Here is a 22,530-nt window from a genome sequence, read left to right as displayed (position 1 = left end):
TAGCTCCCTTTTGTCTTTTCTTTCTATATAATATTTGCTTTAAAAAAAAAAACCACAAAATATATTTGAGAAAAAAAGACATCATTAAAAAGATACCTTTCAAAATTATTTAAGGTATGATTATTTTTAATTTAAAGAAGAAATAGTGAATGACTGGGATTAAATAAAAGCTACCTTGCTTGTTTTGAATCTAGAGGTATTATAAGTCAGAATTAGACATGTACATTAACTATTTATTTACTAATCAAGTGTTATTACTTGTGAACCTACCTTGGTATTACAAACTGGGATGATTGCTTTCCTTTATGAATTCACCTACATTGCAGAGAAGTACCACCATAATACCAGTGGTAAATGTTAATATTAAGACATAGTAGAGATAAGAGGAACAAATCTGAGTTGGGAGGTCAGGGAGAAGTCAACAACAATTTTAATATTTACAATACTTGATAGGCATGTTGATTTTTGCATGCATATACAAATAAAAGTACAGGTTAAATAAACTGAATAATTTCAATAATGAGAATTTAGTGCTTACATAGATGATACCATGATCATCTTATGTACATAAAATATAGATATACAAATATGATAAGTACAAAAAAATCTTATTATTGTAATGATTCAGTTTATTTAGTGGTATATCACAACTAAATATGCATGTGTGGGTCCATGTTTTAACTTAAAAGTAAGTGGAAAATAAAGATAAATAAACTTGATGAAAAAAATTGAAATTCAATTAAATAAGGGTACTGGTAAACTAATTAGGAGTGATTTATATTATTTACTACCCTGAAAATGTAATTTTTCTCAAGCTAAAAAAATTATATTCTTTCAGCAAAAGTTCTTCTTAGTATACTAATAGTTTTTGAGACCTTTAGCTTATTTACATTGTCTAAGAAACATTCACATATTAAAGACAAATTATTTCCCTTTTATATTTTTTCCATAACTCCTTTTCAATTCTCATCTCTTAATTTACTGTTTCTTGTGATACTATTTGAATAAAAAAAACCCTGTTGAGTGAAATAAATCCAACTGTTAAAAGACAAAATAGATATAAACAGGAATTAACAGGACTATTAGCTATGCAGAAAATCTGCCAACTTATACTGAAGTACTTAAATTATGCCACACCAAAATGAAACCAATTTTATACTTTTAAAATAAACAAGTGTAGTTATTCTTTGTTACATTTCTTTTATTATTGTAATAAATGCAAAAAATATTGAGAAAACTTTTTATATCTTTTAAAATATTTACCAACTTTACACTGTATAAAATCCAAAGTTCATAGATGAATTATTGTGTTGGACTATACCTTAATTTAATCTCAGAAGTTGAGAAACAGTCATGTACCTATAAAGATGAAAATTAACAACAAATCACATTAGTCTATGTTTGAAAATCTTAACCACTAACTAGATTATCAATTCAATTTAAGAAAATGGTTGGGAGTATAATCTCACTCTGTATGTCCCTGGTTTTAATATGAAGCACACAATGTATTTGATTACAGTGTGCATGGGGTGGAAAAGGGAAAGATTAAAAGGAAAGAGAGAGTGAAAATAAGATAGATTTAAAGCAAAGCTTGAAAATCTAAACTTTTGTGACCAGATGCTCAGTTGAAAGATTTCTAAAGTTTTCCAATCCAAAAGAGTGAATTTAAATATTGAGGACATAGGGAGTGCAGGGTTTAACCATATAAAGTTATTATTCCGATCTCACAGAAGAGCTAGAGTAAATCATAATCTGACAAATTTCACTCTTCTTTATCAGTTATCATATGATTTAATTAATAACTGGTCTCAAACCAAGTATTTCTGATATGTTCTAAAAATTGAAAAATAGTCATAATAATAATAGAAATAAATCTTTAAATCAACAATACTATTAAGCCCTTCCTGATTATTTCATCAGATCTAGTTACATCAATGACCTAATTTCCTTGTACTTCTACATTTTAGATCTTATTATATTATACATTTAATTAGGTAATAACAAAAGGACCCATTAAAAGCTAAAAAATATTTCAAACTTAATATTTTCAAATCAATGAAGAAAATGATAGGATTGATCGTAATTAACTTATTGAGAATATCAATTTTATACAAAAACAATAGAAATAAGTATAGTTAACTTTTTACTGCATTATGTAAAATATTTGTACATAGTGCAATTTTTTAAAAAATGTGCTAGTTACAAAGGTAAGTGGAAGAATATTTTCCAGTAAGAAATGGGAACTACATTTATTGTATATTTGTCCTAATTTTTTTTTCTGACTTTTGAATCTTCTACTAAAATTGTTTTTGAAATTTTGTTTGTATTTTTTGTGTGTCCATACATATAAATATACACATATAAGATCTATCTTTACCCCGTAACCTAATATATTTTAAAAATCACCCAGTTTACTGATGGAAATAGACCAGGAGTTTCTTGTCCAAAAAATTTGTTCAAATTTCATATCCAAATGACTAGACTAAAGAAAAGCCTATGCTTCAATTATAAACATGGGACTAAATTCATGTTTACTTAAATGTCTGAATGCCAGATGTAAATTCTGATGTGCAAAAGTTAAAAATTTATTTAACAAATTTAACAGCAGCAGGATTTTCACACTGTACCCAAATGGGTTCTACCCAGAGGCAAAATAACAGTGAAAGTAATGAAGTTTATGCTTCTGATCCCTCACTTTCTTAAGTCTCTTCTAAGGTATATGGTGAGACCCAGAAATATGCTCACAGGTCATTCTTTTTGTTAATTTGCAGAACTAGGATATTAGTTAATGCTCTTATATGGCATTATTTATCCTTTTTCATTCTTTCCCTTCCATTGGATGACACAAGAATGGCTGTGGGCTTGCTGGGGACCAAAATAGGAAGAAATACAATGGCTACACATTTATTTGGGGTTTGGGTAAATATATTTATGTAGGTTTTCTATCATTTGCAAATATACTTATAATTCTTAATAGTTATATAAAAATAATTTGTAGGAATACTCTTCCCACTGTGTAGACCAGTGAGGTACAATGAATGAAGCTGGAGGGCCAAGGCAATATGAACATCCTAAAGTGCCTGGCCCTGGAAATATGTGGGTAGTAAGAAAATGGGGTTTGCAACGTACACAGCCTGAAACTAGTCTGTGAAAAATTATTCCAATATCCAGATGTGTAAATTTTGAATGGGGAATTTGATTCTCATCATTTCCTGGAAATGGAAGAGTTCTCTTTCAAAAAACATAATATAACACAACACGTAACTTTCTTTACAGTAATAAAAACTTAGATTAATGTTGTAAAATAATAAATTTTTCTCTTCTCACTTCAGTAAGTGTAACAAAATTATCAAAAAAGAAGCAAAGAGCATCAAGCAAAGGTACAGGAAACAAACATTACAGAGTTGTTCTGTTAGGCGGTTAATTAAAGTACTATATTATATTTTGAGATTTCAAGTTGTTGGGTATTCTCAGACTTTTAAAATTTCAAATGTGTTGGAAATGATTTATCTTATCATTATAAAATATGTTCATTTTCTTGTATTTGAAACTTTGCATCCATTCTTCTCTAAGGTGGTTCTCCTAAGTTACACAAACTTTATGCCTAAGACATGTGACTCTTCCTCTACTCACATGTAAAGAAGAAGTTTATAGTATGTTTTGCTTAAGAAACTATTTCAATATATTGTACATTGAAAAGGAAAACCTGCATAAGGAAATTAGCTAAGGCAATTTTCTACTTTTCGATGTGGCTCTCTTTTAATTAATTTTGTTTTATTTTTGCCTCTAGTAACTTTTCTACCTATATTTCTTAGATTAGTGGCAGTTTAAAAATGACAAAAGGAGAAAAGCAAAAAAGAAACTCATTTGGGGACACAACAGGATTTTTTTAACCAGTTCATTCTGTTTCCTCAAAGAGAAGTGACAATGGACAATAATTCTATCCCTTTCATATATTACAAGATAATAAAAACTATAATGTAAAAGAGGGAGGAAATAAAATGTAAAAGTTAATAGCTAATTCATTCTCCATGCTAGTTCAGTCCTTAGCCTTTCTGAAGAGAGATTGCCAATAGTAACAAATTATGTGATGGTTTTGTGATGAGGACTGCTCACTTGGGACTAAGAACAAATGACCAAATTCAAAGACATTCCTCTTAAACTATGGATCCAAAAATGTAGGTCAGATCTTAATTTACTATATAATCTTTTGGGGAGAAAAAACCTCCTAAGTATTCAGAGGAAAAAGGAATATCAAACAACAACTTTTTAATCACCAGAAAGATAATTGCAGTCTTATAGAGTACTGTGAATGTGAATATAATAAACTGCTTTGAGTTGTGCACATGAAGATACCATAGATAATTATGTTCTTGCTTTCTTTACATTTTTGTATTAAAGCCCTAGTTTTTCTCTTTCTTTGTACATGAACTCACTCAGAATCAATGTTTTTTATAAATACTAAACCATTTCAAAGATAGGGAAAAATGGGAGTTAAATGAATTCAGGATAAATCAACAAACACTGCATATCCCAAGAGGAAGCCAGGATAGTCATCAACCTATGATAAAGTTCCTCCTAAGTATTTAGGTGAATCAGATGTAAACCACAGGGCCAGACTATTAATAAGATGTTCACTGTTCTGTGGATGCCTCAGCATCACAGTTTATTTAAATTAACTCTTTAAACTAACCATGAGCAAGTTGCTTCATGTTCTATATGTGGTTTTTAAATCATGCTACAGTAAGAGGCTGGAAAGATCATCCTAACAGTCCTATGTGTTCTAGCTTATTCCAGAGTAAGGTCTTCTGTAGACGTGAGTTCATATTGTAAAATTTTTTCTATAAAAACATTTGTATAAATCTTTGGGAAGTTAGCAAAAGCAAATATAAGATCCTTCATGTAAAATTAATAAAGCTATCTTCCAAACCATACAAAAATATGAGTTACTGCCAGATCTCTTCATTTCCTGTAGAAGTGTGTCAGAACTCAATGGCAGATCATGTAAGAATTAAGAACTGATAGTTGAGAATGCTCTGAGATACAGGAAACAAAAATTAAAGGCATATATAGTTATGTAGATAATAACTGATACTAAATAGTAGTAAACTTTAGCAAAATGACAAAATTGACAAATTTTTCATTTGTCTTCCTAGTTTTCTTTTTAGTGCCCCAAATACCTACTTTCCTCCCCAGATATTCCATGCATTCATTATGCCCTTTAGCATTCCGAGATACCCCCCCCCACACACACACACACACACCACCAACCTTAAGTCCATTTGAGTCTTTATACACTAAGTATTGCCTCAGGTCCCTGGGTGTATTTTTCTGCCTTCCTCTTATCATAAGCTATTCATAATCTATCAGTTTTCACCAAGCTATACTAATGAGGACAGCTAATAGCTAGTATATTTCCTTTCTAAAAGTATTTTAACAGGAAGTAAGAATGCATCATTAATGGTAAAGTATGGTAAAATTCAAGCTATCAGTTGAAAGCAAGTTAAATGTTGCCATTTTGTGAGGAGTAGACAAAAAATTAATCCTCCTCTAATCACACATAAAGGAGAAGTGTGATGTATGTTTTGACAAGGGGGGTCTTATGAATTTCCAGAATATAAAAAGCTACAAGAAATTGCCTACTTCATATATCCATAAAAAATTCTTATGATCAGTTTTTCTTTTTCTTTTTTTTTTTAAATTAGAGCTTCATAGATACAACAGAGTATATGGGTTCATTCTGAGAAATTCATACATGCATGGAAAGCAATGTCAGATCATGATCCCTCTTTTTTATGAAGAATTTTTCCAAACTATAAAATCAGACTCTTTAGGACACTCATATTGAGAAGCAAAGGGAGATAAGACTAACCAGGCAAAATGGAGTCTGATTATACAGAGTTTCAAATGTTTATGCTGGAAAATGTGGATTTTATCTTATGGACAACAGGGAGTCTTTAAAGGTTTATAAACTACAAGGGGAAAGAAAATAAAAATGCTATTTTAGAAAATTTTATCTGATAGAGGTAAATATACTGAGTTAAAAGGCAAAAGACATAAGAAAAATAAAATCATTTTAGAGAGTAATATTGTTGTTCAGAGTTCAGGGATTGGGCATGAAGGAACTGATTTGAAACACATCTGGAATGATGAATTGAAAGAATTTGGTGAAAAATGAAAAAAAATTATTTCAAAAACTTGGGTGATGGAATAGTTTAGAATCATTGTTGTTATTGTTTAATAAAGACTGGTTTGAAAAATAAGGGGGAAAGAACACATAGAAAGAGAGTCTAAAAACTGAAGCAAAGAAACATGTGAATGCCCCCAAATCAAGATTATGTCAGACCATGAAGATCTTAAACGTAATATTAGTCACAGCAGAGATTAAGGTACTATTAACAGGAACAGGAAGAAAGGGATACACATCCTTTTGCATTTGTAAATGGAAATACAGAAAAGAAAAAAAAGATTCAACCAAGAAACTATGAGAAACAAATTAATATCTTTAAATTCAAAGAAGTGGTTTTGTCAGAAAGATCAAGAGATCTAAAAATGTGTTTCAGTGAGTCATTAACAGGTGTATTTTAACATCACTCTTGAGCTTCATACCATACCTATGGTATACTGTTGCCTAAGAACAATGAGAAGCCTTTCCAAATACATCTCAGACATAAAGACACAGGACATGCAGAGACACTCACACACACATACAAATGCAAACACTGGCAGGTGTGCACCAAAAGGCTGCCACTTTTCTGTGACTTCATCATCTCAAAATAAAAGTGAATAATCACACATATGGTACTAGGAAGATACAAATGAAAGCAATAAGTGATTTGGAAGAATTAAATATTTCTTCATTCAAATAGATTTTTATTTGTAAGATTTTTCTCATAAAGATGTTTTCCATATTAATAGGATACCAATTAATTTTTTAAAAATTTTTATTATTGGTTGTTCAAAACATTACATAGTTCTTGACATACCATATTTCATACATTTGATTCAAGTGGGTTATGAACTCCCATTTTTACCCTGTATACAGATTGCAGAATCCAATTTATACCAATTTATTATGAATTTATCAAGTTTCATTTTTTAATTAAGACACTCTTTTTTTTATAAAATGTGACTTAATATAATTTTGAAAAGAAGTAGCTGAAAGCATTTTGTCTTTCTTGAAAAGTAAAATATTTCAAAATAAAGTTCTATCAATATAACCAGAGTAAAGGGTCTTTTTAAAGAATTATAAATTGAAAATAGTTATTTCTATATTTCACATATGAAAATTTTAGCATGATGTTTTCATGCTAAAGAGAAAACATAAACAAACTATTATATATGTGATGGCATGAAAATTGTTTTCATAATATCTGTGTAAAATTTTTAATTGAATTAAAATTTTTCCATTTTAGCTTTGCTTTAAATGTGTATAAATGGTCAGATGCTATAAAAAAACAAAATATATACAGTTATACTGAGTTACTTGTATTTTTTTAATATTTTTTAGTTGTTGATGGACTTTTATTTTCACTTTTCTGTATGTGGTGATGAGAATCGAACCAAGTGCATCATGCATGCTAGGCAAGCGCGTTACCACTGAGCAACAACCCCAACCCCCAGTTACTTGTATATTTTGCATTTCATTCTTTTTTATTATCATATTAACATATGATAAAAAAATAAAAAATACGGAAATATTTACATTAATCAGATAACTATTACTGCGAATAATCCGATAGAATAAGCTTTATTTTAAAGCATCAGTGTTTATAATTTAGATGCTGAATTTTACATTTGTCTCCATAAACTTGTTGATGAATCCTTAAAAATTCTGGCAAATGTTTTGAGATGGTAATCTTCCAATAAATCCAACAATAGGCCTTTGCATGTATCAACCAGTAGGTGGAGCAGACAACATAATTTATTACCCAAGAACAAGGGCAAAGGAATGAAAGTCAGTTGATTTGGAATAAAACAAATCTGCAAATGAGATTTTCTTCAAAGGAAATATGTCCTATATATGTTAGATTTAGTTTGACTGGTTACTGAATCAAAATAAATAACTTTATTAAATAATCAATCTTTGCAGAAAGATAAATTAAATTTATAAATGGAGGCAATGCTTGCATTTTAGTTTACTCAAATCAACTAAATTAGCTTTCCTTTCAAAAAACTTTTGCAGGGACAAAGATTTTTTGATGTGTTCATTTAATAAGGACTCTAAACCCAATCCTGTTTTACAGGTGATGGGGTGCATAACAAATAGTATTTTCTGGGAAATATAATTGACTAATCCTATTATGGCTGTAGCAACAAATTAACCTTATTACTACTAGTAAATGGTGATTGATTATTTATGCAAATAAGTTACCATGTTCAGCTTTCTGATTGAAATAAACATATACAAAAGGTGCTTTAATATGACTTGAACTTTTTAATTAATAAAACCCTGAGGGGTCTATTAATTCACTCATTGCAATATTAGTTATTTACTCGTGTAATTCCTATTAGCACAAACATATTTGCTTGAATAAAGATGAGATCATTAATACCAGTAAAAATTAGTAATATCTTTTGAAACTATTTAAAGACATACAATGAATTTATATTAAAATAGGCTAAAAGCTGACTTTAAAAAAGAAAGCTGACTTTGCTATCAGTATATGAATATATCAGTATATCAGCAGAATCATTTAAAAATTATTAATGCACTAAATAACACATGGTTTCATTTACTATCTATATCTGAATTCATAAACATAATTTTGGCAATTCCTTAGCTTTTTAAAAACATTATTTGCCTGAATTAATGTTTTATTTATACTCATCTAAGGTAAACTATATTAGAATTATGAAAATTCAATGTAGAAATTAGTATTCCACAAATTATATTAATAATACCATTCCAAAAATTATTGAAACTTCCAATAAAAATAGTGTTTCTTTCTGCAAAAGTTGTTAGATTTATTTATTCCATTTAAGCAGGTCAACAAAATTTTTCCTACCCTGACTTATAAAAATAATTCACACTTGAATATTATTTGATAAATTTTCAAATATCTGTACATATTGAAAGTCAAACACAAGGTTTTAAAATACCATTTGCTTTTATTTTTTATTCAAGTGTATCTAATATAATTTGAAGTCAAAACTCTTGAAACAAGGAATGAAATTGATCTAAACAAGAAATATTTTTAAATTCACAGTTAAATTCCTATATAATTGCCGAGTCATTCTGAGAAAATGAATAACAAAAATTACGTTAAGTACATTATGTCTTTCACTCTCAAGTCTAGTTTAGGGAAAGAATTCAAAGTTTTTGATTAAAACAGAACAAAATAGTCAATTGCATCAGCAAAATCACTAATATAAATGGTGGTTAATTTCAGTGAGACTGCTTATATAAGCTATAGTGGAAAATTAGCAATTTCCTTGTATTTAAAGAAGTTGTTTGACATTAGATTGAAATTAGGCTGAATGCTCCTTGTGAATAATGATTGTATGTATATATGTATATATACTAAAGTCCTAGTACAGTATCAACACATGGTAGGTACTCAAAAATATGTCATTTGGAGTAATCAGCTGATTAGGTTGAAATTCATATCCACTATATTAAAATACTAAGGTATTGCATACATTTGTTTAGATGGAGAGAGTATGTGATTTTGACTTGAAAGAGTTTTCTAAGGCGATGAAAAGTAACTGATTTAAAGCCAAGGAAAGCAAATCTGGAGGGACATAGGAATAAAACATTTGACTTTCCAGTATCTTTCAGTCAATAAAACTAATCCCTGGAAAAACGAACAAATGAGACACTAAGGTGATCTGCTATTTAACTTTATCACCAAAAATAAAATATAAAAATAAAAATCAAGATATAATCCATGTTTGTATAAATATGTAAAAATAGACTCTATTGTCATTCATAAGTGAAAAGAACAACAATAAAATATACATAATAAAAATTATCTTGCTTCCTTCTCATATCAGGACAAAGGGGAAAGCTGTTACAGTGAATGTGCCTTACCTTTTTATTTAACTAAATAATGGCTATACAGTTTTCTAATAAATAAATAAACATATAAATAAATAAATAAAAATAAAAGCCTGGGGGGGGGGGACATCTCCTTAGGTTCAAATGGTTGTCCTTCTATCACTCCAGTTCCTGTGATCAAAAATTAATCTCACCATTGTATACCAGTTTTCCAGAGTCAAACTAAAATCTCTGATATTTTTATAATATTTCTCTCCTAGGGAGGTGATTTGAGGCCATAATTTCCCCAATAATACCCTACAGTCTGTGAAATCATGTTTAAAATGAGATGGGGTGGGAGGGGGGCACCAATACAAAGACGCCAGTAGAAAGATCTCTAATTTTCATTAATAACCAAAAGAAAAAAAGGAATTTTTTTTAAAAAAATGGTGCTTTCAACTGGTACAACAAATAGAAGAAAATGAAAGTATTGAAACTTAGCTTATCCTTGACAAGCTAAATTCCAGTAATATGATCGTGATCATTTACTGAATGCCCTCCAAGAGCCTGGCACTCTTTTAAATATATTACATTTAATCCTCATAAAATTCTTTCAAGGTGGGTTTCATTATCCCATATATGTAGAACAAAACAGAGGCTCAGAAAACTCAAGGTAATCTCTCACTCTAAGTGGGAGAGCTGAGAGGCCAATTCAGCTGTCTGATTATAATGTCCAGGCTCTTTCCTTTGTACCATACTGCCTCAAAAATAATGATTTTATTAGATGCCAGTGAAGTCTGGAGACAAGGGATCACCGAACTTCAGTTTCTATACATTGCAGGTTATACCAGTAACCTGCATACCATATAAGCAAGGAGAAAAACTGAATGCAGCATAGACAACTTGTGTTTGTTGATGCACATATACCTAAAACACAATAGCAATGTTATTTGAAAATTCATTAAGGTCCATGAGTCAAGTCTTCTGGGTATACTTGAAAAAATGTTTATGAAATTGGACACTCAATTTTAAAACTGAAATCAATCTTATTAAAAAGATAATGAAAATAAAGTCTCTATTGTGGTACAAGGCACATGGTAAGCACCCCATAGATATTTGCTATTATTTTTATTAGTAAAACAATCAAATTCTAATGGGCTTTCTAAATTTCAGTTTATTTTATTTATTTATTTACTTACTTATTTATCTACTTATTTAATGGTGCTGGAGATCAAACCAAAGGCCTCATGCATGCTAGGCAAGCATTCTACCACTGAGCTACACTCTCAACCCGTTATGGACTTTTAAAATTATTCCACTATACACTCAGTATTTCAAAACCTTGCATTGTATAGAATGAACAAATATTTGCATTAAATCTGATTTCTCCATTTTTTCATTGCTTTCTCCACTAACCATCACAAGAATAAACAATTAGAATTCAGATTAAGAAATATACAAATATACGAAAGGGCTTGGAGTTAACAAAATTAACAACTATATTATCAAGTTTAAAGAATCAGTAGTATTAATAACCCTCTAACTTAGTAAAAGTTGAAATTATTGATAGTTGGTAGTAATAGCTAATAGCAAAAACATTTTGGTACAAAGACTTTATGATTTCGATTCCTCTATACACAGTAGATCATATCAATCATACAACTACAATTTTTACATTGTTAGAGATTTTATAATAAAAAGTGAAAATATTTGCTTTTTAACTTTAAAATTATATTTAACTTATTCCTTAATTTGAGTCAAAAGACCTTGGTTTGAGTACAAGATCTATTACTACAAGTTTCATATCTGTAAATCAGCCACATAATAGCTCTGAGTTCATTTCCTTAGCTGTTAAATGAAGATAATTCAACTATATAAATCCAAGTAAATACAGGCATCATTATTAGCATTTAGACTACCAAGTAGGGCTAGAGATGCAGAAGATCCAGGTTACAAATACACAGGGCCAGTATTTACTGTTGTTGCATTTGGATACTTCTAATTATGGCATTCAGCCCTGATCTCACCCTCCACCCCTGGGACTTGACTTGCCCACCCCTGAAGATATCTGAATATGTGAATCTGGCTAGAACTAAGACACTGGAGGAGTCAAAGGTTTATAAGAAAAAATAAAACTCAGAAACTGCTAGGTTTCTGATTAGAGCTCAAGTTACAAAACATATTTCAACCCCAAATGCATGCATTTTTTAAACCATTTTTCTCTTGGAGCAGAATATTCTACATGCAATGTATTCTTTCTTAGCAACCATGACAAAATTTGAGGTAATTTAGCTAGTATAGGAGATATATTTCTAAGTATTTCAGATACCACATTTATTTTTCCATGTGAAGATGTAATTGCTGAAACAATTTTGTTAAAAGCATCACCTGAAAACTTCCATCAAGATTTAGAAAGGGGGAGAATAGTTTCAATCTCAACATTTGCTCAATTAAAAGAGAAAACATAAAAGCCATCTCAGCTTAATAACTTGTTAGTTCCTGATCAATTCACAACACAACAATAAGCCGCTGGGAATGAGTTTTGAACGTGAGGTTATGCCCTTCGTGTTGTGTTATCACTGTGGCAGATCACACTGCTGACTTGGACTTTTCTGCCAGCTTCGCAGAGCCTGCCTCTATGAAGCAGCTGTCACAGGCGAGTCATGGTGCCTGCGCACACCTACACAGAAGCACGAAATTGAACTCGAAGTAGTGTCTTTGTGATATCTTTTCAACAAGTCATGTCCCATTCAGCCTGCTAGTTTATCTCTGTCAGGCTAGGAGCCCAAGTGGCTTACGGGAGCTGTCAGGGACAGGTAGACCAACCTGCTTTGTGCTGAGGAGGTAATGCATCTTTCGGGCTTGATAATCTCTTTGCTTCTCTTCCTTTTCGAGGTTAGCCTTCTTCTCTTCTCTTTCTTTCATCTCTGCAAACTCCTCCAGTGCCTCCCTGCATCAAAAGTGTCTGCAGTTATTTATGATACTATCTGTTAATATTTTAATTCTTTCACTGATGATAATCAAGTTTTTTGAGGGGCAACCATTATCCACATCCATCAAAATCAGCAGTGTGTCTGACCTGCATATTCTATGTGAATCTTTGCAATCTTTAGAAAGCACTAAAAAGATGAATTAAATTTTAAAATTCAAATTTCTATATGTCATAATTAAATAGACAAGAAAATACTCAAATATACCAAGAAAGCATCTGAGATAGTGATGTTCTTTAAATTTTGGTATTATACTTAGAAATCTCAAATTATTCATTTTATACACTACCTACAGGGCCAGTTTAAAAAGTGTGACAGGTTTTATATATATGTTTAATTTACTGTAACTTTACTTCAGTTGATGGTTTAAATAATATCAATAAGATTACATCTATTATTGTGCATTTAAGAGATTGACATTTTATTTAAATATATAGGAAATTAGAATAAAAGATTAGTAAGTTGAAGTCTTTCTAAAGTATGACAAATTCAATTAAAATGTTGAGAATTTTCATCATTTATGTGTATATCTAGAAATCTAAAAAATATAAGCTTTTAAATATGCTATATGAAAAACATCTGCTAAAAAAATGTGATATCAAATATGGAAAAAATTGTATTCTCATAGGACACTCAATTACTCATGTCAATGTAATATTTATAAATTGTACTTTTTTGAGAAAATAGATATATAACTGTGTTTCTGGTGCCATCAGCAAAATTTTAAACAAATCATCTTTTTCTCAAATATACCAGGGAAAAGTAGGGGAAAAAAACACTTCAAAAACAAAAGAATGCTCCTTTAATTTCTAGAAATATTTTGTTGCAATTTTCTGCTAAAGGATACTAATGTAATACTTCATACAAGGTTACTTATGAAACACTCTGACGTTTAAAAATCACCATGCTCTGCTATTGTAGCAGAGCAATTTTTTCAACATAAGATTAAATTGCAAAATAAATGAATTACTTGGAGTAGCATGGACCCCATTTTGCCACCCTTCTCTTGAAAATTGCTTATTAATATGAAAAAAGGAGTCAGAAAATAACCTGTTTTACTTTATGCATAGTATTTTGGGGGCTTCTGCACCCACAGAGCTGGGCTAGCTGCACATTTAGATTGTGTTGGCAAGCTGGTACAATGACCTCTCTGACCTGCATCTCAAGGCTATTATTAATCGCTAAGTAACCTGGTAAAGCCAAACAAATTTGTTTCCATTGAAAGGATCTCTATCTGTGTCTGAGAATTTGTTCTGTACCAAACAAACCTCATTAACTGTGTCCATTTTTGACAAAGAAAAGGAGTTAGAGGGATTGGTGCCCTTTCTTTGTCCTTAAGGTACAAATTTCAAGGCAGTTACATATGAATAAATGAGAATTTTTAACCAGGAAAAACAACAGTCACATGTTACACTAAAAAGTGAATACATTATTAATTGTAGTCTTCACTTTTAATATTCTCCAAAAATAAATATTTCTTCTATAATTCCTCTTAGAAGACTTTAAGATAATTTAGAGTAACAAGTAAACTGCTACCATTAAGATAATTACTCAGAAATGTATGTATACAATTTACTATTACTCCAAGGATAAGTACAGTAATTTTCTTAGCAATCATAAAAATAGAAAAATACATCTACAAAGAAGCTTCTTTTTGATAAATGATTTAATAAACATGAAGTGATGTTACATAAAAAATAAAATTAAAAACTTAAATGGTTCAGGCACAAATAAGTACTGGTGTATAAAATCAAAACTAAGTTATTTGAAGTAGTGAAAACAGTCTATCTTCAGGATATAGAAATGTGAAATGCAAACTGTATTTAGGGGAAGGTTGCATGACTAGGAAAAATAAAACTGGGAAATATGAAAAAGAAGTCAATTTTTAGTATATAAAGAAAACTCACAGGAATCCCAGAGGAACTGGGATTTATTTCTTAAAATTTTTTTCTTAAAAATAAATTCAAGAAACTTAACAGAGCAGTAGAAAAACTAATCTTGCACATCTCAATGCACAAATTAATTCACACAATTATTGGAAAAAACAAATTCCTAGATTTCTAATTAATTCGTTATAATACCTGCGAGTGTGTGGATATATTGAACAATACAATTACATTAATGCCAAATATTCCTTGCTAAATGACAAAATATAAAAAGCAGAAGAAATTACTTATCCTTAAAATACATATTTTTGTTACAATAGCAGGGATAAAGATATAGCTCATTATATAGGATATAATAAAAAATATGATCCCGTGAATCTGGAGATTTATTTAAAATATAGTACTTAGTAGGTTGTTTACAATAATTTTTTCATTTAATTATATTTTTCACTTGTAGCCTCAAAATATTTGTGATACACACAAGGTATTGTGATATGTGTGTGTGTGCATATATATGCTAGCTATCCTATTTTACATTATGGAAATATATAAAAGACTAAATAACATACCCCAAAAACAAATTGGTTAATGGCAGAGTGAAATTAAAATCCTTAGATTTGAGGATTTTCTAATATTAGATCAGGCTTTAGCCATAACCCTGATATAAGAAATCTTATGCATATGATATTTTTATCGAATTAGCCATGCATATTTTCTTTTATCTTATGATTTTATTTTCTACTATATTATAAAACCCATAAAAGTTCCAAAACTTTCTGCATCATTTTCATATCTCTAAAGCAATTCATGATATAAATTTATGTTGTTTTTTTGGTAGTGGGGAAATGAATCCCAATTCATGCTATACATGTTAAGCACACATTCTATCACTGAGCTACACTGCTACAGCTCTTGTGAGTTAGTTTTAAAATAAATATAACAAATGTAATTTTTGCAAAGCTCCACATTTGAAAATATTTTGCTAATGATATTCATAGTGATGAAAATATTTGCATATTCTAATAATGATAACAACAACAAAAATAACAATAGCCACTGGGAGGCAATATAGTGGAGTAGTTAACAGCATAAACTGTGAAGTGGCTCGTGATTATAAAAGTTCTGGTGTGCTACTTGTTAACTGTTTAACTTCTGAGCTTCAGTAATCTCACCTGCAAAATGCAGATATGTTAGCATTACTATCATCCTCACCAAGTTTTTGTGAGGATCAAATCAGCAAACATATATAAAGTACTCAGAGCAGTCACCAGTGCCTAATAAAATGCTATAAAAGTGTTAGATATTTCTTGAACATTTGCTATGAACTACATACTAGACTACTTGCTGCATCTCCTATAAGTCTTTTATCCTTTCTATAACTTTCTTGATGGTCTCCTCCGTTCTCCCTCCTCATTAGTGTGCACTTTGTGGATGAAATTCTACAATGCTTAGTATGGAATCTGGCTTTCTAAAAGGCAGGTGAGATGAGATAAACCTTGACCAGTGCAAAAGCGGAGTCAGAAGAGATCCACACAAATAAATTTCCCTTTATTATATCCTCCACATACTACTCTGAGTGGTTTCACCTTGCAGACCTGTCAAAAACATGTGTGACTCAAGATAACACACATATCTACCAGGCCGTGTTGCATCACTATGGGATCTATATGAAGCAGTGGCCAGGAGAGCAGCTCACCACATCATTTGGCTTGCTACAGGACCAAAGCACCCAGCTTCCCAAATTCCAGTTTTGTCACTCTCTTCCCAGAGCCTGCACCTGATAACTAAGGATCGAGAGAGTATACATGGGCCCAGAAACTTTCTCTCAAATTGAGACCACTCTTAAGGGTCATCCAGATCCCAGAGCTTCTTGAAATTGGCTGGTACCACTGATGAAGTTCAATATCCTCTGCCCCTCATCCTCTCTTCTCCCAACAAGTGATATTCCCTAAAATGTTCCTCAGTAAACCTCATGCTCAGAGTCTGTTTCCATCTATGACACTTCATATACCCTCTTTTTCTTATCCTCATTGCATTTTTGGTCCCAAAAGTCCAAGAAAAAGAAAGCAATTCTTGTATCTGTTCTTGTGATGGCCAAATCTCTTTCTGTGAAGGTTCCATGGGCATTACTTAATTACCTCCTAAAGTACCCAACTCCAAATCCCATCACTTGTGAACTGAGGCTTCAATATGTGGACTAAATGCTGTGTCATTCAAAATTCATATATTGAAGTTGCTTTCTCTTCCTCTGTCCTCTGAAGGTATAATGAGAAGTCATCTGCAAACAAAGAAAAGTCCCCTCACCAGACATTAAATCTGCTGACCCCTTGATCTTGGACTCCCCACTCTACAAAATGCAAGAAATTTCTATTGTTTAAGTCATCCATTCTCTGCCTTTCTGTTATTGCAGTCAAAGTCCCTCCCAAAGCACTTGGCCTAATACCTGGTAGTAGGTATTGTGGGTATTAGCATTAGTATAAAAATTATTGCTAACATACTTTTAAACTATTTCTCAATTTACTAGTGTACTTTATCACTTCTGATGGCTTAATTATGAAAGGAAGATGCCATATTAAGAAAAGCTTCTTTGGAAAATGGAATAAAATCAGGACTCTGGCTCTTTGCATAAGACAGTGGTTCTCAAACTGCAGCATCACCTGGGAACCACTAGAAGTTCATAGTCTCCAACAACACCAGAACAACTAAATCAGAAATTCTGGGATTAGAACTCTGAGGCAATCTCCTACTGCTAAAGTTTAAGAAGCACTTGTCTACTACAATGAAAACTATATGTTGTTGAAGGATTAAGATGATTCTATTTTTTTTCACTAGTGTGACATTATGAAGAAATGCAATTATATTTCAGTTAGTAATCCTACCACAGACTTCACAATATTAGCTGAAGCATTATGAAGTATTACAAGAAGAAAGGGTACTTACAGCACAGTACTTACAGCACAGTAATTTCATAAAAATCATAAGTTGATCGAATTAAAGAATTATTTGGAGATTGCTTTAAAAGTACAAATGCCCTAAATTTTAGAGGGAACTATCAACAATACTATATAGATTTCTCAAATGGAAGCAAAAATGCCATCATCTGCAATTCTAAGGAAATTGTTTGAACTACTCTATAATGTCCTTACTCTGTTTTGACGGCCACTAAAAAACTCGCCATCAAAAAAAAAAAAAAAAAAAAGTCAATGTGTGCTGATGTTACAAGACCTTCAAAGTAAAAATAGCCAAATAGCATGGGGTTTTTTTTCTGTGTTGTTATAACTTAAAAGTACTTTAGTTTATTTACTAAATGTATTAATATTTTATCTCTAACAAATGTCCACTCTAAATACAACCATATTAATTTAAACAAATAGCTAGAAAGTAAAATAAAAGTGAGAAAGACAAATCTAAAACACAAGTTAATGAGGCTGGGGTTGTAGCTCAGTGGTAGGTGCTTGCCTCACATGTATGAGGCACTGGGTTTGATTCTCAGCACCATATATAAATGAATAAAATAAAGGTTCATCAACAACTAAAAAAATTAAATTAAATACAAGTTAAAATACTAACCATAAAAAAATCTAATTGTGTGCTTTTTCTGTGTGTTTTACATACAAATATATTTGGAGAGTGATAAAATCGTTCAATATATTATCTGAAAACCTTACCAGTTTGAAAACATTTAGAAAGTCCTCTCATTTAAAAAAGCAAACAAAAACTTTTCAGTTATACTTGAAAGTCCTATTTATAATAGTACAGTTAAATTTCTCTTCAAGGGGCTGGGATGTGGCTCAAGCGGTAGCGCGCTCGCCTGGCATGCGTGAAGCCCGGGTTCGATCCTCAGCACCACATACAAACAAAGATGTTGTGTCCATCGAAAAACTAAAAATAAATATTAAAATTAAAAAAAATTCTCTTCAAAATGCCTATGTTACTATAAAAAATCATGTTATGATATATTCCTAAATATTTTTAGGCTATTGTGAATGGAATTGCTTTCTTGATTTCTTTCTCAGCAAATTCATTATTGGAGTATAAGAAATCTATTGATTTTCAATGTTGATTTGTATCCTACTTTGCTGAATTTGTTTATTAGTTCTAGAAGTCTTCTGGTGTAGTATTTTGGATCTTTTAATTACAAAATCATGTCAGCAGCAAACTCAGATAATTCAAGGACTTCTTTTCCTATTTATATTCCTTTAAGTTCCTTCCGTTGTCTGATTGCATTAGCTAAAGTTTCAAGAACTATATTGAAGAACAGTGGTGAGAGTAGGCATTCTTGTCTTCTTTCTGATTTTAGAGGAAATGCTTTCAGTTTTTCTCTGTTCAGTGTGATGTAGGCTTGGGATTTGTCTTGGGAAGAAATCTAACTAAGGAGCTAAAAAAAACTCTAGAATGAAAATTATAGAATACTGAAGAGAGATCTTAGAAAATGGAAAGACCCATGCTTTCGGATAGGCAGAACAAGTATTGTCAAAATGGCTATTTTACCAAAAGCAATATACAGATTCAGTGAAATGCCCATCAAAATATCAATAACATTCTTCACAGAGCTAAAAAAGAAAATTCTAGAATTTGTATGGAAGAATGAAAGACCGAGAATAGCCAAAGCAATGCTGAACAATAAGATTGGTGCTGGTGGCATCTCAAAACCTGATCTCGAATTATACTACAGAGCTACAATACCAAAACAGCACTGTATTGGCATAACGCATGAAAACCAATGGAATAGAATAGAAGAAACAGAAAACCCATAAAGATACAGTCATATGATCCTTGACTAAGGTGCCAAAAACATACACGGAGAAAAGGTAGCATTTTTAACAAACAGTGCTGGGAAAACCAGATATTCTATATAGAAGAATGAAAATAGATCTTTCTTACTCCATACAAAAATAAAGTCAAAGTGGATCAAAGACTAAAAATTAGATCAGAAACATCGCAACTGCTAGAAGAAAATATAAGTTAACATACCAACATATTGGCCCAGGTACCAACTTCAATAATAAGACTCCTAAAGCTCAAGAAATAAAAACAAGAATCAATAAGCAGGATAGATTCAATTTAAAAAGCTTCTGCAAAGCAAAGGAAATAATTAGGAGCTTGAAGAGAAAGTCAGAATAGGAGAAAATCTTTGCCAGCTACTCTTTCCACAGGAGATTAATATCCAGAATATATTCAGAATTCAAAAAACTGAACACCAAAAAGCACAAATAACCCAATCGGTAAATGGGCAAAGGAACTAAATAAATATTTCTCAAAAAAAGAAATGGAAATGAGCAAGAAATATAAAAAAATGTTTAACATTCTTAGCAATCAGGGAAATTTAGGTTAAAACTATATTACTTTATCTCACCCCAGTTAGAATGGCAGTCATCAGAAATACAAATAATAATAAATGCTGGTAAGGATGTGGAGGAAAAGATACACTTTTATATTGCTGGTAGGACTGCAAATTAGTACAAGTATTTTGGAAAAGCAATATGGAGATTCCTCAAAAAACTACAAATGGAACTACTATATGATCCAGCTATCCAACTCCTTGATACTTATCCAAAAGAACAAAAATTAGAATATTGTAGTGATACATGAATGTCAATGTTTACTGCAGCAAAATTTACAATAGCTGTTATTGAGCCAGCCTACGTGTCCCTTCATAGATAATTAAAGAAAATATGTTATATGTACACAATGGAGTTTTATTCAACCAAAGAAGAAGGAAATTACCATGCTAAGTGAAATAAGTCAGATTCAGAAAGTTAAGGGTTGAATATGCTCACTCTTATGTGGAAGATAGAAACAAGCATTTTTTTTTTTTATAAAAAGTGTGGGGGGATCTCATGAAAACAGTGGAGTGTAGAGAAAAAGGACTGATGTGGAAGGAAGAGGGATGGGAAAAGGGAGGGAAAGTGGAATAAAATAGATCAAATTTGTTATGTCCAAGTGTTATGGTTTGGATGTGATATTTTCCCAAAAAGCTCATGTGTGAGACAATGCAAGAAAGTTTAGAGAAGAAATGATTGGATTATGAGAGCTTTGAATCAATCAGTGAGTTGATCCCTAAGAAGAGATTAATTCAGTGGTAACTGAAGGTGGGGAGGGTGTAGCTGGAGGGGATGGGTCTTTGGGGCCGTGCCTTTGGGATATACACTTTCTATCTATCCAGCCAGGGGAGTCTCTCAGTCTCTCTGCTCTCTGATCATCATGTAAACTGCTTCCCTCCACCATACTCTTGTAGCCAGCTGTCTATGTACTGAGACCTCTGAAACTGTGAGCCCACAAATAAATTTTTCCTCCTCTGAGATTGTTCTTGTCAGAGCAATCTTTTAATCATAGCAGCGAAAAAGCTGACTAAAACACCAAGTGTGAATATAGCACAATGAATTCCACTTCTATGTATAAATATCATGCACAATTAATAGAAGGAAGACTAATAGAGTAAAAGAAGGAGAACAAGGGTAGAGAGGAGCAGGTGAAGGGAATACAACTGGGGACTAAAATGGAACAAATTATGTTATATGCATTTATGTATATTCCAGAATGAACTCTGCAATTATGCATAATATTGCACAAATTAAAAAAGAGAAATAACAGTCATCTGTTCATTGTCAGTCATTTGTTCAACAGTGACTGAGAGAAACAACAATCATTTGTTCATTGTCAAACAGTCACAAGTATGTTCTAAGATATTAAAAGAAATAAAGATGTGTCAAGTCAGTTCCTTCTTTCAAGGAGATTACAAAAAGATATTAATGACAACAAATTAGACAACTTGAAGAATAACTCTATAGAAGAAAAACATTCAGTGCTTAAGTTCAGGGAGCTCTATTGTGATTAGAGGGATCAAAAAAGACTTCATGGAATTGGTGGCATTGGAATTGGGAACAGAAAATAAAAAGGCTTTCACTGAACAGAGAGAGCAGGGATAGAGAGATAAGGTATTAAAATGAGGAGAGATTATGCACAAAAAATGTGTGCTATCTTCCATAGACTTTGACAACCAACTGCAAAGATCAAAAGTTATAGTTGAAGAAAGGTTTCCAGGCCGTGGGCAAGTGAGTAATGCTAGCACATGTGTACTCTATGACTAGACATTTTGAGAATAAAATGTTACAAAGATCATAATGGTCAATGTTATAGAATTACTGTTTTAGTCATCTATTTTACTGCTATTACTAAAAGACGTGACAAGAACAATCTTAGAGGAAGAAATGTTTTTTGGGGGCTCATAGTTTCAGAGGTCTCTGTCTATAGATAGTTGTCTCCCTTCCTTGGGGCTCACGGTGAGGCAGAACAACATGACAGAAGAGTATAGTGGAGGGAAGCAGCTCACATGATGATCAGAGAGCAAAGAGAGTAAGAGACTCCACTTGCCAGATAGAAAGTATGTACCCCAAAGGCATGCTTCCAATGAACCACTCCCTCCAGCCATACCCTTCTCACCCTCAGTTACCACTCAATTAATCCCCACCACAGGATTAATTCACTGATTGGATTAAAGCTGTCATGATCCAATCATCTCTCCTCCAAACCTTTTTGTATTGTCTCACACATGAGTTTTTTGGGAACACCTTCTATCCAAACCATAACGATTACAATACCACGACTGCACTCTGATCATACAAAGGGAATGTCCAATTAATCTATTATTCTATTTATCAACTTTGCATGATTT

At 31.6% G+C, this 22,530-nt stretch overlaps 1 protein-coding gene across 3 annotated transcripts in view; it reads right to left on the bottom strand.

Moving 5' to 3' along the window:
• The window catches only part of Spata17 (spermatogenesis associated 17), a 198,745-nt gene that overhangs the window by 96,647 nt on the left and 79,568 nt on the right, over window positions 1-22,530 (bottom strand). For all 3 annotated transcript variants that reach the window (XM_046438454.1, XM_058577055.1, XM_046438455.2), the window contains exon 6: window positions 12,806-12,929. In XM_046438454.1, coding sequence (XP_046294410.1) covers window positions 12,806-12,929 — 124 coding nt within the window. The remainder of the gene's footprint in view (window positions 1-12,805; window positions 12,930-22,530) is intronic.

Source organism: Marmota monax, unplaced genomic scaffold, assembly GCF_021218885.2.
Source record: "Marmota monax isolate L192 unplaced genomic scaffold, Marmota_monax_Labrador192_F-V1.1 WCK01_AAM20220418_F8-fsc00118, whole genome shotgun sequence".
Taxonomy (NCBI): domain Eukaryota; kingdom Metazoa; phylum Chordata; class Mammalia; order Rodentia; family Sciuridae; genus Marmota; species Marmota monax.
The sequence above is the reverse complement of the archived record's forward strand: the minus strand, read 5'-3'. Positions and strand labels throughout refer to the sequence as shown.